Source organism: Myxocyprinus asiaticus, chromosome 25 (assembly GCF_019703515.2).
Source record: "Myxocyprinus asiaticus isolate MX2 ecotype Aquarium Trade chromosome 25, UBuf_Myxa_2, whole genome shotgun sequence".
Taxonomy (NCBI): domain Eukaryota; kingdom Metazoa; phylum Chordata; class Actinopteri; order Cypriniformes; family Catostomidae; genus Myxocyprinus; species Myxocyprinus asiaticus.
Genome location: NC_059368.1, coordinates 27,110,680 through 27,128,298, shown reverse-complemented (window position 1 = coordinate 27,128,298; position 17,619 = coordinate 27,110,680). Strand labels below are relative to the sequence as shown.

General features: G+C 40.5%; 1 protein-coding gene and 1 non-coding gene across 4 annotated transcripts; both read right to left on the bottom strand.

Moving 5' to 3' along the window:
- Positions 1 to 118: 118 nt before the first annotated feature.
- On the bottom strand, positions 119 to 14,890 carry LOC127416207 (translation initiation factor eIF-2B subunit delta-like). 3 transcript variants are annotated; one of them, XM_051655422.1, is made up of 14 exons: positions 14,783 to 14,890; positions 14,249 to 14,286; positions 8,570 to 8,735; positions 7,911 to 8,108; positions 7,607 to 7,689; positions 7,435 to 7,476; positions 6,906 to 6,997; positions 2,758 to 2,872; positions 2,551 to 2,627; positions 2,307 to 2,409; positions 2,072 to 2,199; positions 1,404 to 1,581; positions 776 to 956; positions 119 to 697 (listed from the first exon to the last, which is right to left on the bottom strand). In XM_051655422.1, exons 1-14 carry the CDS (start codon positions 14,829 to 14,831, stop codon positions 498 to 500), a joined length of 1,650 nt encoding a protein of 549 aa, XP_051511382.1. In that variant the 5' UTR covers positions 14,832 to 14,890; the 3' UTR covers positions 119 to 497. The 3 variants fall into 3 exon arrangements, with proteins under 3 accessions (XP_051511382.1, XP_051511383.1, XP_051511384.1); XM_051655423.1 differs by having other exon boundaries at positions 7,911 to 8,105; positions 14,783 to 14,868; XM_051655424.1 differs by lacking the exon at positions 7,435 to 7,476 and having other exon boundaries at positions 14,783 to 14,868.
- Positions 14,891 to 16,493: 1,603 nt separating this feature from the next.
- trnal-cag (transfer RNA leucine (anticodon CAG)) lies at positions 16,494 to 16,576 on the bottom strand. The gene has a single exon. It is a non-coding gene; the product is annotated as a tRNA-Leu (tRNA).
- Positions 16,577 to 17,619: the final 1,043 nt, after the last annotated feature.

The following is a 17,619-nucleotide window of genomic DNA, read 5'->3' as shown; positions in this document are numbered from 1 at the left end:
CACATTTGCACCTGAACTATATCACACTCAGAACCCCTCTTTTCCCCTTTTCACATCTATGAAAGGACTGTCCAAAAAGGAAAACAGATGTTTCTAACACTGTTTCTGCATATGCACTGATCCTCATGATGGGCCAACATTTTATTAGATGAACGCAAAACAAAAATCTTTAAATTTAGTTGACTTGGCAAAAGGACCAGAAGCTATTTCTGACAATCTTGATGTCATTTACAATTCCTAGTAGACTTTTCCCAAGAAAAAGTTCATAAGATGGATTTGAAAAAGACTGTCATCTGTGGGATCCTGGAATTGGACCAGTTATACAATTTTAAATTAAGCGTTTTAAAGGATCCTGCCAGTGAGGAAATAAACAGAGGCTTTGTTTCAAAAGCTTTTCCATTTCATTAGATATGTTTATTTCATTCCAGAAGCCCTGTGTGCACAAACTCTTTTATGTGCAGATGCAAGAGTGAAGCAGAACGGCTTTCATCTGCTCTTCACTGATCGACACTCTTGACTCGCAGTACCACAGGCACAGAGGTGCAAGGGATCATGCCCAAGTCAGTGATCACAAGGTCCACAAAGTCTGGTGGTGTCACGTCATACACCAAGTTCAGAAGCCCCAGTGATTTAACAGTCTGCCAATTTTCAAGGTGGGTGTTCCCATTTCGGGTCACAATCAAGTCATCAGGGTCATCTGTAAAAATATAAATGTTGAATTCACTAGGTCTACCAAAATAATTAGTACCAAACAAGCTATACGTGACCGAGTTACCTAGCTCATTGGATACAAAGGAGTCCGTCTGCACCCGTTCACAGAACTTGTAAGTCTCACAGCAGACCAGCACTGGTACATTGTAGGCCTTTGCTACCAGGGCGATTTGGGAAGTTCCCACACGTGACATGACATATCCATTGGCAAGGAGTGCGTGTGCACCAAGAAATACCTTGGATACCTGGAAATAAAGAATCCAAGTTCATATTCAGCATTCATGGATACGCTTTAATTGACAGCATAAGTGCCGGATAACTCTACTGCAAGTACAGTATATCTACACTGTATAGATCATTTAAAATAAAACTAACTGCATGCTCTTCCAAATTCTAGAGTATTGTTATGTTAAGATTAGCAGACAATGACAACAGAGTCGATTTTGTTTAAGTTTACTTATGCTACTCATAGCACTGCGGTTGTGAGCTACTGTGTATTTTTAATTATGGCTTGGCACTTTAGTTTCTCAAGTAGCATTCTTAGGTACTGCTGCTTCTATCACACACGATCAATCCTTTGAAGGCACAAACACTTTGTTAAGAAAGCACCTTTTAAAACCAAATGTATAAACTGCTGCAATGAGCTAAAAATAAATTGTGTTTGCAAAATCCCATTCAAAAGAATGACTCACTTCAGGCAGAATGTAGGACAAGGCAGATATGAGCACATAAGTACACTGGATGCCTCTCTTCACCAGACGCCTAAGCGCCTCTCTGCCCTCCAGTCTGGGCCGACTGTCCACAACTATGACTCTAAATTTCCTCTGCTTCTCAAAAGCTTCGCACAAAATGTGATTGACAAGTGAAGAGCTGTAGAAAGACGTGAGAAAACTCTTATGAAACAAATGTATTTATCCAGAGTAATAAATGGCTAGTTCACCTAAAAACAAACGTTCTGCCATAATTTACTAACCCTCATGTTTTGTTCCAAAACAGACTGCTTTCTCTTGTGGAACACAAAAGATGATGTGAGGCAGAAAGTTAGGGACTGACAGCCTCAGTCACCCTTTACTGTCACTGCATGGAAAAAAAGATGCAATGAAAGTGAATGGTGACTGAACCTTGTGTCCAATATCTCCTTTTGTGTTCCATGAAAACGGTCATATGGTTTTGAAAAGAAATGAGGGTGGAGTAAAAGATCACAGAATTTCAAGTCTTGAGTAAACTATGCCTTTAAGGGAAATGGTTTGTAAAACCAAGCAATGAAGGACTGTCATGATAATGCAGCAGACACAAAAAGATCTAATGAAGTGAGTGCAAATATTGAAATAATTTATGGGGATACATTGAAAAATCTTACCATCCATAAACTAGAATGATATCTCCATTACTTATCTTCTCAATAGCATATTTAGAAATGGCTTGGGATGCCAAAATTATCTTCTCATTTATGTAACTATCGATACATGTCTGCAGCTTCCTTTTTGCCTGTTCAGAAAGAATAGCTTTTAGTATATTAATTCACAGAACAAAGTCACGCTGAAATAATACTGCATGTAAACATTTCTAAAGTAGTAACCTCTGAAAACTCTTACCTCCTCTTCTTTGCATTGACTGGGAATATTTGAAATTTCCTTCTTGATGTACTTGATTGCATTTCCCATGCTTGCTGATAGGGGGCGACACTGGCTAAGAAAACTGTAGAGGTAATGAGAATTGGCAATGTCTGTCAAACATCTACTTCCATCATGTAAAATGTTAGATCAGAGGCCATATGAAATACATCTAGGCTATATCTTAGCTTGTGCTGTATCAATTTTCATGAGAAAGAATGTGAACCTGATATAGGGCGACAGCTTATTTACAAGGTCCCTTGACAATTCCTCATTTGGAGGCGTGCTATAATCTTGGATAACCTATAAAAATATTAAAAGAAATTCAAACATTAATATAAGAAGTTCCAAGTTCCACTCAATCTGAGACCAAACTTCAGACAATCTGTCACTATTTCCAAAAGAACAAAATGCAGATGGTGTAATGAAGTACCTGTTTAAAGGCATGTAGAAGGGCCACAGATCGGGCGTTGGATCCTGCTATAATGCCCTGAGAGTACTGCAGGCCCAGTCGAACAATGGATGGGTGAATAACTGTGGCAGGGATGCTGCAAATTAAACCAGACAAAAATAAATAAAATCAACCACTTAAGTAATTATGGGTATAGAGTATATATTTGATATCCAACTTGTTTATTTGATACAACAAAAAGTACAAATGTGAAAGATTTATAGGTCTTCTGTTGTTGTTTTTCCCTTTCTTTCTCACTCAGAAATGTGTCACATTAAAGGGATCATCATCTCATCATTTACTCACACTCATGCCATCCCAGATGTGTATGACTTTATTTCCTCTGCAGAACACAAAGCAAGTGAATGGTGATCAGACCTTTGTAGCTCCAAAAATCACATATAGAAAACATAGAAGTAATCCATAAGACTCCAGTGGTTAAATACATATCTTCAGAAGCGATATAATAGATGTGGGTGTAAACAGATCAATATTTAAGTCCTTTTTTTACCCTAAATCTCCACTTTCACTTTTACATCTGAAAGTCACATGTGGTGCATGTTTAGTTTCACTTTCACATCTGAAAGTGAAAGTTTAAGTGGAGATTTAGAGTAAAAAAGGACTTAAATATTGCTCTGTTTCTCACCCACACCTATTATATCACTTATGACGATATGTATTTAAACACTGGAGTCATATGGATTACTTCTATGTTTCCTTTATGTGATTTTTGGAGCTACAAAGTTCTGATCACCATTCACTTGCATTGTATGGACCTACAGAGCTGAGATATTTTTCTTTGTTTGTGTTCTGCTGAAGAAAGAAAGTCATAAAGTGCGTCCCAAACCACACACTTCTGCACTATTTTATGTCATTTTGAAGTGTAAGTAGTGCGAGTAGTATGTTTACACTGAAAATGCTACGAGTGTACTACGAGTACCCGGATGATGCACTTTTCAACCGTCAAAACGGAGTGTGGAATGTTGGACACTGTGTGCACTCAGCGCACGCGGCTTGCCGTACATAACAGAAGGGGTTAGGGAGTTACCTGCAGCGATGGTGATCTGGCAAAACAGTTGTAAATAATGGAGAATATGACAACTAGTGAAACTTCTGTGAAGACAGCACCTTACAAAAGTGAGTTAAACTCTTTATTATCATACCATGCTGTGCAAAAGTTTTATGCACTTGTGAAAAATGTTGCATAGCAAGGATGTCTTAAAAAATAATGACATAAATAGTTTTCATTTATCACTTAATGTCATTCAAAGTCCAGTAAACATAAAAAAGCTAAATCAATATTCGGTGTCACCACCTTTGCCTTTAAAACAGCACCAATTCTCCTAGGTACACCTGGACACAGTTTTCTTGGTTGTTGGCAGATAGGATGGTCCAAGCTTCTTGGAGAATTCACCACAGTTCTTCTATCTATTTAGGCTGTCTCAATTGCTTCTGTCTCTTTTGTGGGGGACATGACATCTATTGCAGGGCTCCCTGTTCTTCTATTCTAATCTTTTCTATTTGCAAAATAAATGTTTGGGAGTCTAACATTTATATTTCCTATTGACACACTAAAGCTGAAGATATAAATAACCATTATTTATAAGGTTATAAATAACCTTAAGACAAATGCTTTTGTGAAACATCTTATGTGCCTTAAGACTTTTGCACAGTACTGTAATTGTTGAACTGAGGGTGGATATAGCACTAAAGCTAGTGGCAACACAACGCTTGGGTTTGAAACGTCACTTCCGTCAGCCGTTAAACGCTGAAAGCTTCCGTGTAGTAAAAAAAAAACATTAAGTGTTCCATTTGGGACAATACTACACTTTGAAAATTCATACACTTCTAGTATAGTATATTTTGCAAGTGCATAGTCATCATTTGGGACACAGCTATACACATCTAGAATGGCATGAGGGCGAGTAAACGATAAGAGAATTATAAATTTTGGGTGAACTATCCCTTTAAGGAAATAAAAATGAGTTGCAATCACTGTTTTATGATGACTTTACAGGGACAGCACTCTTTAAACATAGTACTTTTAAAATGTATAATTTTTTTTATTGAAAAATATCAATATCCATTTAATTTAGCACAAGATTATGGTAAAGTTTTAATTAAAGCTGAAGTGTGTAATTTCTGCGCCACTAGTGCCACTGAACGGAATTGCAAAAATAATCAAATTAAAGCAAAAATTAAAAAACGTCCTCCACTGATCAAACAAACAGATAGTCCCGGCCCCCCATTCATGCCATTGGTCGAGTCAGTGTTATTGTCTTTAGAGACTGGTCGCTCAAAACAAACAGGAATTTTCATAGCGCCACAGAGCCACATTGTTCACAGTTTTCATGAAAATTAACCTACAAATGGTTTATTTGTAGTTGTTTCTGCATATTAAGCTAAGATAGGAGAAAGTAAACTCAGCAAAAAAAGAAACGTCCTCTCCCTTTCAGCTGCTTTTATTTTCAGCAAAGTTAACGTGTAAATATTTGTATGAACATAAAAAGATTCAACAACTAAGACATAAACTGAACCAGTTTCACAGACATGTGACTAACAGAAATGGAATAATGTGTCCCTGAACAAAGGGGTGGTCAAAATCAAAAGTAACAGTCAGTATCTGGTGTGGCCACTAGCTGCATTAAGTACTGCAGTGCATCTTTTCCTCATGGACTGCACCAGATTTGCCAGTTCTTGCTGTGAGATGCTACCCCACTCTTCCACCAAGGCACTTGCAAGTTCCTGGACATTTCTGGGAGGAATGGCCCTAGCCCTCACCCTCCGATCCAACAGGTCTCAGACGTGCTCAATGGGATTGCGATCCGGGCTCGTCGCTGGCCACGGCAGAACACTGACCTTCCTGTTTTACAGGAAATCATGCACAAAATGAACAGTATGGCTGGTGGCATTCTCATGCTGGAGGGTCATGTCAGGATGAGCCTGCAGGAAGGGTACCACATGAGGGAGGAGGATGTCTTCCCTGTAATGCACAGCGTTGAGACTGCCTGCAATGACAACAAGCTCAGTCCGATGATGCTGTGAAACACCGCCCCAGACCATGACAGACCCTCCACCTCCAAATCGACACCACTCCAGAGTACAGGCCACTGTGTAACGCTCATTCCTTCGATGATAAACATGAGTCCGACCATCACCCCTGGTGGGACAAAACCACGACTCGTCAGTGAAGAGCACTTTTTGCCAGTCCTGACTGGTCCAGTGAAGGTGGGTTTGTGCCCATAGGCGACAATGATTTCGGTGATGTCTGGTAAGGACCTGCCTTACAACAGGCCTTCAAGCCCTCAATCCAGCCTCTCTCAGCCTATTGCAGACAGTCTGAGCACTGATGGAGGGATTGTGTTAACTCGGGCAGTTGTTGTTACCATCCTGTACCTGTCCCGCAGGTGTGATATTCGGATGTACCGATCCTGTGCAGGTGTTGTTACACGTGGTCTGCCACTGCAAGGACGATCAGCTGTCCTTCGTGTCTCCCTGTAGCGCTGTCTTAGGCGTCTCACAGTACGGACATTGCAATTTATTGCCCTAGCCACATCTGCAGTCCTCATGCCTAAGGTATGTTCACTCAGATGAGCAGGGACCCTGGTCATCTTTCTTTTGGTATTTTTCAGAGTCAGTAGAAAGGACTCTTTAGTGTCCTAAGTTTTTATAACTGTGACCTTAATTGCCTACTGACTGTAAGCTGTTAGTTTCTTAATGACCGTTCCACAGGCGCATGTTCATTAATTGTTTATGGTTCATTGAACAAGCATGGAAAACATTGTTTAAACCCTTCACAATAAAGATCTGTAAAGTTAATTGGATTTTTACAAAATTATCTTTAAAATACAGTGTCCTGAAAAAGGGACATTTCTTTTTTTTGCTGAGTTCATTTAAACACTGAAAAAAGTTACACACTTCAGCTTTAATCTTGATAAGGCAAAAATGAGTCCATAATTAACTACTTAATATCGGTTAACTAAATATCCACTATTGACGATAGATGAAAAAAGAAAAACCAGTAAGATTGGCCAATAAAAAAATATAGTCTCGATATATAATTTATCCCTAATTTTGTTGGCAAGACAACGTCATAGCTAATGGAGAGAACAATACATTGCTTACAGTACCTGATTTGTTGGGTGGGAGGGGCTTTTCGACTATATTGGTGTAAATGGGAGAACAGGTTGACCTTGTAGCCATAGTCGGACCTAAGTGGGACCTGAAAGAATGGAGTGAACAGCAGCATTTTGTGTGAATATTGAGTTCATTCAGGGACAAAAGTTCTGGAGGTAACATTCTCCCTCCTCAGGACAAGAGCTGAGGCTGGAACAGAATACTGAGCATCAAGACACGAATGATGTGCACAACTGAAGAGGGGACTAACACAGGATTTTGAAAGCTCTATGCTAGTGTTATGGGTCTACAGCTATCACACATCTATACAGCACCTACTTCACCCACATACATATGACATCTAGTTCATCACATGAAACACAATGAAATTAAAATCTTCACAATTAAATAATCTCCAACAAGTATAAAAGCAAAGGATAATTAATAACATTCACCAAAACAAATTACACAAGAAGACAAAAGGCATTACACAAGAAGAGAAAAACTGAACAATACACTGCACGCAAAAGTATGGAGCCAGACCTTGACTCCAGTTACATTTAAACAGCAACCATGCCCTGACTTCTGTAAGACATGGGAAGTGAAGGACCTGGGTTAAATAGGCTGTAAAAAGGAACTCAGAGAACACCTGGATAATCCATCAACTGACTGTAATCAGACTACAGACAAAGTAGACTAGTATGATTTATCTCACCTGCTGTCTCTCAAGCTTTTTAGCCAACTTTTTCACTGCAGCAGGGTCGTCCACTTGAATGTGCTCCGGTAACCTTTTCACCACTAACAGAAGAAAAGGAAAATTAAATCTCTACCAGCGTATGAAATGATCACCCACCATCAGCCAAATATTGTGCAGTGGCAAGTAATTTTGCTCATCCGTCAGCCAAAGCGGCAGACGACCTGTAAAACATCTCGGATTTAAATTTGATGAGGAGTGCATCAAGCACTTTTACTAGAAATGCTGCCACCCTGGACTACTCTTATACGAAATGTTGAATTACCTGGTTGAAGTTCACCGGTGGAGGCTTTAGGCTTGCCGGAGGAAGACTGCTGGCCTGGTTCTTTCTTGCCCTGTTTTGGTACCCGATCTGAATCTTGCCGTGCCCGGCGCTCCGCTCGCTGCTCCGCTTTGGTCTTTGCTGGCTTCTCTGCAGTCGTAGGAGATGCAGACACAGATGCACTTACAGTCGCAGGAGCTGCTGCAGAGATCAAAGGGACCAACAATTAAAAAGCACCCAAAAATAGATTGGCTGGAGTGAATAAAAGATTCAATTAGCTGAAAATGTAAAGGGTAAAACCAGTTTTAACCACAGTTCTGGCTGTTTATCAGTTAAGGAACACAATCAACTTTAGGCCTGTTGGCTTTCTACAGAGCATGTATTTTATTGTTTTACATCATATTTTGATTTTACAGCCATCCCAACTGTACTTGTTGACAGAAAAGCATATACTGTATTAAGACAAAAACAAAGCTCTTTTTATATGTGAATGTTACACTACCTCCCTTCCTAAACTTGGCAAACTCTAATCAAGTCTCACTTAATGAGAAACAAAACCCTCTATAATAAAATGGATGTTGTTGTTCCCTCTAATTATCTCTCTTTGTTATATTTTAATACTCTACATCAGGTTACAGAAAAGCTATTAAACACTGAAGTACCTTTATGTGCTGGGCTCTGTGTGACAGGTTTTGACGGAGTTGGAACTGACAGATTCTCTTTCTCCTTTTCTGGAGGACCCTTGTCATCTTTCTTGTTCTTTTTCTGTTGCTTCTTTTCTTTCCTAAGACGCTGCTTTTCTTGTTTCGTCAACTCCTTTCCTTCAGTCTTTAAATAGAAGAGGACAAGTCAGAATTTGAAATGTTTCAAACAAAGAGCTGTTTTAATTTACATTAATGTTTTGAAAGATTCATTAATGAGTGACTTAATAGAAAGTGCTAATATAAGCAGTGTCTATAAACCTAGTGAGAGAGCATTTTGGGCATCACAGACACCGGAGTCCACTAAGTGTGTGTGTAAATTGGATAGTTCACCAAAAAACGAAACTTCTCTCATCATTTACTTCAAGGGCTTTTCCAAATCAATTTTGAAGCATTGTATTCCTCTAACAAGCAAATATTTTCAGCGAATGAAAACTGAATTAAGCAACCACTGTTGGCCATTTTTTAAGGCATTTTTTTAAGTTCAGTGTCTTACTTTTCCCACAATTCAATAGGAATTAGACTTTCGTACTCAAGACAACTGTGAGTTTATGTAACCGGCTTTCTATGGCATCTTTAGCTAGTCAGACAAAGTCTTAAGTTAATGGCTATGTTTATACAACTGGCCCCTGGTCTTCAAAAGCAAACCAACTGGTTTAGATGAGAACAGACCAAAAAATATCTCCTTTTTCACTGTACATCTTAACGTCAGCAGTCTACTTGACAATCATGATTTAAAGCTCCTTACACTTCCTATAGCGCCATCTAGCGCTCTGCGTGTGCGTCAAGCACTAGGAAGTGTAGTCAAACTTAAAATCATGATCATGCCTAGAGACTGCAATGGTAGGAGCGAAAAGGGAGTTATATTTTGGTCTGTTCTTACCCGAAACTGATTGGATTGCTTCAGAAGACATGGATTCCATCACTGGAGTCTTATGGATTACTTTTATGATGGCTTTATATGCTTTCAAAATTTTGGTCACCATTCACTTGCATTGTATGGACCTACAGACCTGCAATATCCTTCTAGAAATATTCATTAATGTTCGGCAGAAGAAAGAAAGTCATACACATCTGGGATGGCATGAGGCTGAGAAAATGTTGAGAGAACGTCTCGGTAATGAAGAGAAAGAGACATTGCGTCACTAAGCTGACACTATGGGGAGTGTCCTTCTACATGACCTAGTTGAAACCTTTCTACAATAACGCCAGTATTGGCTATGGTGTTTAAACACCACCTTTTTAGGCGCAAAGCTGACCGGTATAAAAGCGGGCACGCAAACACCATTCCTCAGAATTTTCTGATTGAGGGACAAAGAGTGCATCGCTCGCACCTCAAAAAACCCAGAGTCCATTGAGCGGCCAGCTTATGCAATGTCTCGTTCCCTTCATCTCAGGGAACCGAGGTTACATACGTAACCGAGACGTTTCCTTACAATTCAGTATACATGGTATTGCATCACTAAGGTGATGCTATGGGGAACAGAATCCCATCACGCCACACTACACAACATAACCTTCCCAGAGAGGAAACATGACGCCGCAGGACGGCGACCGACATGAGTATGCCGCAAGTGAATGACCCTGATGGTAAGCTAGGAGGGGAACACTCAGAATATATATATGAACTATGGTCATATAGTATGAATTAAACTCTTTGCGAACCCAGTAGGGAAGGAAGTTTATTTGTAATGAAAGTGCCTGTGACTTTTGGGAAATAAAACAGTCTGAAAGCAGGCAGCTGTGTAAAAAGACAGGGAGCCTGTACTTAAAAAGAGGGGCATAAGTATTTGTTTGGCCAATGAAATAGCAAGTGCTCTAGACAGAGATGACTTGCTATGAGAGAGCCGTTATGTCTAGGTTGTAAAACATTGCGAATGTGTTTTGAGAAGACCATCCTGCTGCAAAACATATGTCTTGTAAGGACACACCGTTCGTCCATGCCCATGAAGAGGCCACGCCCCTAGTTGAGTGTACTTCAACACAAATTGGGCAATTCGCATCCTGCGGCTTGTAAGCCAGGGCGATTGCATTAACAATCCAGTGAGAAAGTATTTGCTTGGAGATGGACATTCCATGTGTGCTATGGAGGATGCATGAAAAGTGCTGGTCAGACAGTCTGAATTGGCGGGTGCGCTCAACGTATGTGTGTAGCGCTTGCAAAGGGCATAACAAGAGAGATCTCGTGTGTAACAGTCCTAACGGTATGGCGGCGGATGCTGCCATCATAAAACCCAGCATTCTCTTGAATGACTTCATTGGTAATGTTTTTCCAGTTTTAAATAAGACAGACACTGAAGAATGGTCTGTACATGCTCGTTTGTGAGGTGCGCACATATGCTCACGGAGTCGAGACAAACTCCTAAAAAAGGAGATTTACTGGCTGGGGAAAAGTCTGCTTTTCACCCAGTTGACATTAGACCAGATTTTCCATATGGCAAAGCAGCAAGTCTCAGTGTTCGCTCAGTAGTGCCTCTGATTGGCTAGTAATAACCAATCGCCGAGGTAATTCAAAACACTCACACAGTTCATTTTCAATGGGCACGAGCGCCGCATCGATCCATTTTATGAATGTGTGGGGAGCCAGAGAAAGACTGAAATGAAGGACTTTAAATTGATACGCAGTTCCCTCGAACAAAAATCTAAAAAGCTGCCTGTAATGCGGTGCAATTTGTACATGAAGTACGAATCCTTCAGATCTACTGATGCAAATCAGTCCTGAGGACGGATGTGCGATAAGATCTGTTTCGGAGTTAACATTTTGAATGGGCGCATCACGAGCGCCCCATTTAAGCGTCTCAGAACTAGAATGGAACGAAGCCCGCCATCCTTCTCCAGAACGAGGAAATAACGGCTGTAAATCCCTCTGTGTGTGTCGCAGTCTGGGGCAGTCTCTATCGCGTTTTTTGCAAGGAGACTGTGAATCTCTGTGTGCAACACCAGCACATTCTGTGGTTGGACCACAGATTGCAAAGCGCCAGTGAAGTGAGGTGGCCGACGTACAAACTGAATCTGTGATCGTGCTCAATCGTTTTAAACACCCAGTTTGACACGCCTGTGAGGGCTTGCCACACATTCGCACAGCGGGACAGCAGGCTTATTAATTCATCTAAAAAAAACGCTCGCGTTCTTTGTGAGAAGATTGTGTATTTCATCTCATAACACCAGCACGTCTTCGGACGGAAACGTGGAAGACAGAACACCATTGAAACGGGATGGCCAATGTGCAAATTGGATTGTGTAACCATGTTTGATCGTTTTTAGCACCCAGTCGGAAATGCCCTAAAGGGCTCGCCACACGTCCACATAATGGGACAGAGGGCAATTTGGTTTGTTCACTGTATGATATAATGTGCCGCTCACCATAGGGAAGCAGTTGTGCATAATGTGTGGGCTTTGAAGTGGGAAAGCTCTTTATTGGAAAAATTGTGAGCATCTCATGCATGTGCAACTAGCGTTGTACTCTTTTTTTTTTTTGCATTCTTTATTGCATGTGATTGAATGTGAGACACAGAAACAACATATTGAACAACATTTTTAACAACAATAATCCTTTACCTGTAAACAGCAGTGGGGAAGAGGGGAACAGCACTGTGTGTCAGGAGCACTTTTACTGTGCGCGGGGGGATTTCCCCTCGGTGCGGGGCTTGCACTGAGGCAGCTGTCTTTGTTTGGGCCACGGCTTGCATGGCTTTACCAGCGGTGACATTTGGCGGCGCAGAGGCAACAGGCATGGGGTTTTTAGCTGGGCGCTAGCCCGAGACAGAGCGGGTGCGAGCCGGCTGTGATGAAGTACTGCTCCGTTTTGGCATGAAATGTCTCATAGAGTCGTGACGTAGCACTCAGCAAATCTATCTGCGAAAAGGCCGGCTGGAGACACCGGAGCATCAAATAGAGCGGCTTTTTTTCACGTCACGCATTTCCGTGAGGGTCAGCCAAATGTAACGATCCAAAACAACCAGGTTGCTCATTGACTTGCCAATGGCCTGTGCAGTGACTTTCATGGCTCGCAGTGCTAAGTCCATAGCGGTGTGGAACTCTTTGAACGTCACTAGATCATAGCCTTGCTCGTCCATTTGCTTGATAGAGCACCGCCATCGCGTGGAGTGCTGAACCAGCTTGGCCTGCCGCCGAGTATGCTGTTCCAGCTAGTGTGGACGTCAATCTTAGAAGGATGAACGGGGCGTAATTTCCACGCCCTGCTACTGGCCAGGCAGAGATGTGCCGCTACCGCCTCTTCCACAGAGGGTAGTTGGGCATAACCTTTGTCTTCCCGGTGGTCCACTTTAGTGAGAAGAGTGGATCGCTGTGCGAGCGAGCTGAATAGGCCACGCACCAGGATTTTGTCAGTTCATTATGAACTTCCGGGAAGAATGGGGCAGATCTGTGGAACGCGGTCCCTTGACGGCATCCGGACAGCAAGAACCATTCATCAAGGCAAGAATATTCAGGTTCCTCTGGAGGAGACCACTCAAGACCGAACTCTTCGACTACCCTTGAAAGGACGCGAAGTATCTTCTTGTCAGTGTCGTGTGCACAATCCTCGCCCTCGCTGGGGGAAGGGGCAGCAACGTCCTCTATTGACCACTCGCCAGATGCAGAGAGAGACATAACACCATCATCCCTAGCATCAGAACTGCCGAACGTGATGAGGTTGTGTGCTCCTGAAGAGGGCCAAAGCTCAACACGCACATACTGTATCGGCATAGACACAGTATATGAAGATTGAGGGGCTCCTCAAATTCATCCTGCTCAACCTCGCGGTCCCGCCGTGCCTCCTCGTGTGATCCCTTGGGTGTCACAGAAGAGGCGGATGGGAGGGCGCGGGAGGCTAAATCATCCCTCGAGGGCGATTTGCGAACGGAGTATCTTGAGACTCATGCCCTCACAGTGAGGGCAGTCTGTCTCTATTAGAGCCGTCTCTGCGTGGGTGCGGCCCTGACAGTGAATGTAGCTCTCATGTTGATCTGACGGTGGGACATGTCCCTCACATAAGAAACACATATACAGTATATATATATATGTATATATATATACACACACACACAATATCACAAAAGCTTATAAGGATACAAAACTCCTGCCGAAGCACTGCGGGTAATCAGGATGCTGAAGCGGCCCGTTCACCAGCGAAGCGTCAAGCGGCAAGGTGGAGTAAATGTTCACCAGAACACTGCAGGAGAGTGGAGAGTCTTCTTGTTGCCTTGAAGATCCTGCCTGCTGACTCGTATATGTCGACAGTGAAGTAGTAGGAGGCTTCTAGACGAGAGATGAATCACTGTCTTGAAGGAAGAAAATTCTGAGGAATGGTGTTTGCGCGCCCGCTTTTATTACGTTCAGCTTCGCGCCTGTTGGGGGGGGGCATTATTGTAGAAAGGTTTCAACTAGGTCGTGTAGAAGGACACTCCCCATAGTGACGCAATGTCAAGTGTACTGAATCGTAAGGGAACTTTTATTTTTGGGTGAACTATCCCTTTAAGCTGATTCACAATGTGGATATAATGGCGAAAAGGCAGTTCACTAAGTTTTAAGACACCACCGTTGTGACAGTGTGTGACTATAAATTATTATATTGAAAAAATAAAAGAGCACCATTTATATTCTGAAATGATACAGAATTAAAATAAAGAAATGGCATACCTTCGCTCGTGTAATTTCTTGCAGCTTGACATCTCCATCTATTACAAATAATAAACAGATCCTTTAAGACGCATTCAAAGTTAAATTTGCACTCCGTTTGCATCAACGCTGGTAGCAGAAGACATTTAACCCGAATTTACTGACAGAAGACCCTGGCAGTTTCAAAGATGATGGAAAACATTAAGACTTTTTTATTATAAGCAGTTTTATTTCATCATGCTAGTTCACACGATCTTTCCCAAACTAAGGTGCAATGCTGCTCAGCGACTAAACTAGCAAACATATGAAATATGAAAAATAATAGGAAAATACGGGATCGTGTCCATAAAGTTAGCTTTCAATGCGAGTTTAACAATCAAAACACTGCATGATGTAATTTTCATTGCACATATGTCAAGTCAGCATTGTGTCATGACGGTCGCCAGTTTAACTAGCTGGAAATCTAGCTCTCTGTTAACGACTTCATTGGATTTGTTATGTGCGCTTTTAAAGCGCTAACCGCACATGTTTAAAGTGTAATTCTGCATTCTTTACCTGTAGCATGGTTGATGCAGTCAGTCTTCCTTACATCCGAGTCGGCCATGTTTCATTACTTCGCGACTTGTCGCTGGTAAATTGTTGCGGAAAGCCGGTCGAAGGGAATAACACTGCCCTCTAGCGATGGAGAAGATTTTTATCTTTTCTATTCTTATGTGCACTGCGTTTGGCTGATAAAGGAATTGTCCACCCCAAAATGAAAATTCTCTCATCATTTATTCACCTCATGACATCCCAGATATGAGTGACTTTCGTTATTCTGCAGAACACAATTTTTTTTTTTTTAAAGAATATCTCAGCCCTGTAGGTCCATAAAATGCAACTGAATGGTAGCCAAAACTTTAAAGGTAAAAAAAGCACATAAAAGCGGCAAAATGTAATCCATACAACTCCAGTGGTTAAATCCATATCTTCTGAAGCTATATAAAAGCTGTGCGTGAAAAACAGATCAATACTTAAGTCCTTTTTTACTGTAAATCTCCACTATCATGTTCACTTCCACATTCTTCTTCTTTTGTTTTTTTGGTAATTTGTATTCCTTATGCATATCGCCACCTACTGGTCGAGGCTGGTCAAAGGTGGGAATTAACAGTAAAAAGGACTTAAATATTGATCTGTTTCTCACCCACACCTATTATATTATTTCTGAACACATGGATTTAACAACTGGAATTGCATGGATTACTTTTATGCCGCCTGTATGTGCTTTTTGGAGTTTTAAAGTTTTTTTCCACCATTCACTTTCATTGAATGGACCTGCAGAGCTGAACATTTCTTATAAAAAAAAATAATTTGTGTTCTGCCGCAGAAAAAAGTAATACACATCTGGGGTGGCATGAAGAGTAAATGACGAGAGAATTTTCATTTTTGGGTGAATTGTTCCTTTTTAAACGATCTGCGCGGCAAACTCAACTTTTAAATGAACTTACATTGTAACCTCTCTCAGTACAGTTTCAAATGCAGCCACCGGGGGGCAATATTTCACCATAGAAAAACAGCTCAGGCAACCACATATAATTTATATACATAACAAGGACTATGGTTTGTACAGATGCAGTTTTGGTGCGATTAAAGATAAAGCAATAAAACTTGGTCCATGCGCGCTGAAAAAGTGCAGATACCAACGTAAAATAATACTTTGATGGGCTGGCAACTCCCAGGCATCCCCCAGGCATCCCATGTGGATACATCGTGAAGTTGATGAACAGAATGGGCCCAGGGTGAGCAGAGCTGTGATCTAGGTAGGTACTTTAAAGAAGCTAAAATTTACGTTAGTTTCGATTTGTGTAACATTTTTGGTCACTACTTCATTGCCATAAATATATTTGTGTTATTTAATTTTTTTGTTTCCACTATTATTCTAAAATGCGGAAAAATAACTATACTAAATAGGTGCGTCCAAACTTTTGACTGGTAATAGTGTATAAATTGTAAGATTGTGTAGTTATTACTCGAAATAGCGAACTATTACTAGTTAGACACACGTATATATATTTGTGTTCTGATTCGGATATATTAATATCGGTACTAGTTTAACGGTACTAGTACTAGTACCGGTACTAGTATAACGCATGCTAGTATAACTAGCATGCGTTATACTAGGTTTGTTCAGTGGATGGTGCTGAATACGTGCATGGACATGTCAGTAGTTACATTGATTTTTAAACGTTAACAAAACAATTTCTTTCGGCAGAAAGTAAAATACTATTGTCAGAAGTGGGATTCGAACCCACGCCTCCAGAGGAGACTGCGACCTGAACGCAGCGCCTTAGACCGCTCGGCCATCCTGACATACTTATGCTATAAATTTGTCCCAGGCTATATTGGTCGCACCCTAATTGTGATAGTGTTCTAGAAACTGCAAACCAGTGTTGATTACTTTCTTTAATGCTGATTACGTTTTACGTTTGATTACTGATTACGTTTGCGCCCTCTGCTGGTCAAACGATTGTAAGCAGACTCCAGAAAAAAAACAGCTGCGGAGACTATTCTTTAGAAATTAGTCATATGATTTTATTATTTAAAAAAATATTTTTATATATTTAAAAATATAAATTAAATTATACATTTAAAAATATATTCTTTTTAAAAATATATTAAAAAATAAAGTTTATGTATAAATATAATGTTTGCTTATGTCACAGTCACAGATGCTGTCGACATCAACAGAAACAGTTTCCACTTGCATCCAGTTTGTACAGATTAATCAATAAAAGTGCTTACTGTTTACAGTAATATGTTTAAAATAAAAGGCTGGTAGGCAATTGTACAGCACCCTGAATTAATTTGTGAAAATATGCAACTATCACCCTGAAAGTATAACAATAAAACTTAATATACTTTACATATGTTAGCATGTGACTGATCAAGTCAAGTTTATTTATAGAGCACATTTAAAAACAACAGGACTTGAACCAAAGTGCTGTACAATAAGAAATATAGTAATAACCTTGATAAATAAAAAAAGTAAAATAAAACAAAATAATGAGAATACATTATACATTATTAAATAGATTAATAGAATCACTTACCAACCTTTTCTGTTATTTGTTAAGTTATGATCAATCTTTAGACAGTTATCACATCCAGTTAAAAAAAGTTAATTTCCTGGTAATTTCCGCCTAGTAATCACAGCACATCTGTACAAGAATACCAGCAAGGACCATGGATGTGATGTGACTTTACTCCATAAAGCATTCAGAATGTCATATTAAACACCTTGTAGTATTTAAGCTGTATGCAGTATGTATCATGCACAATAAGGACAGTGTCTGTATGCATGAACTAACCAGATGACCATTTACATTTATCAGAAATGTGTTGCATATGACCAG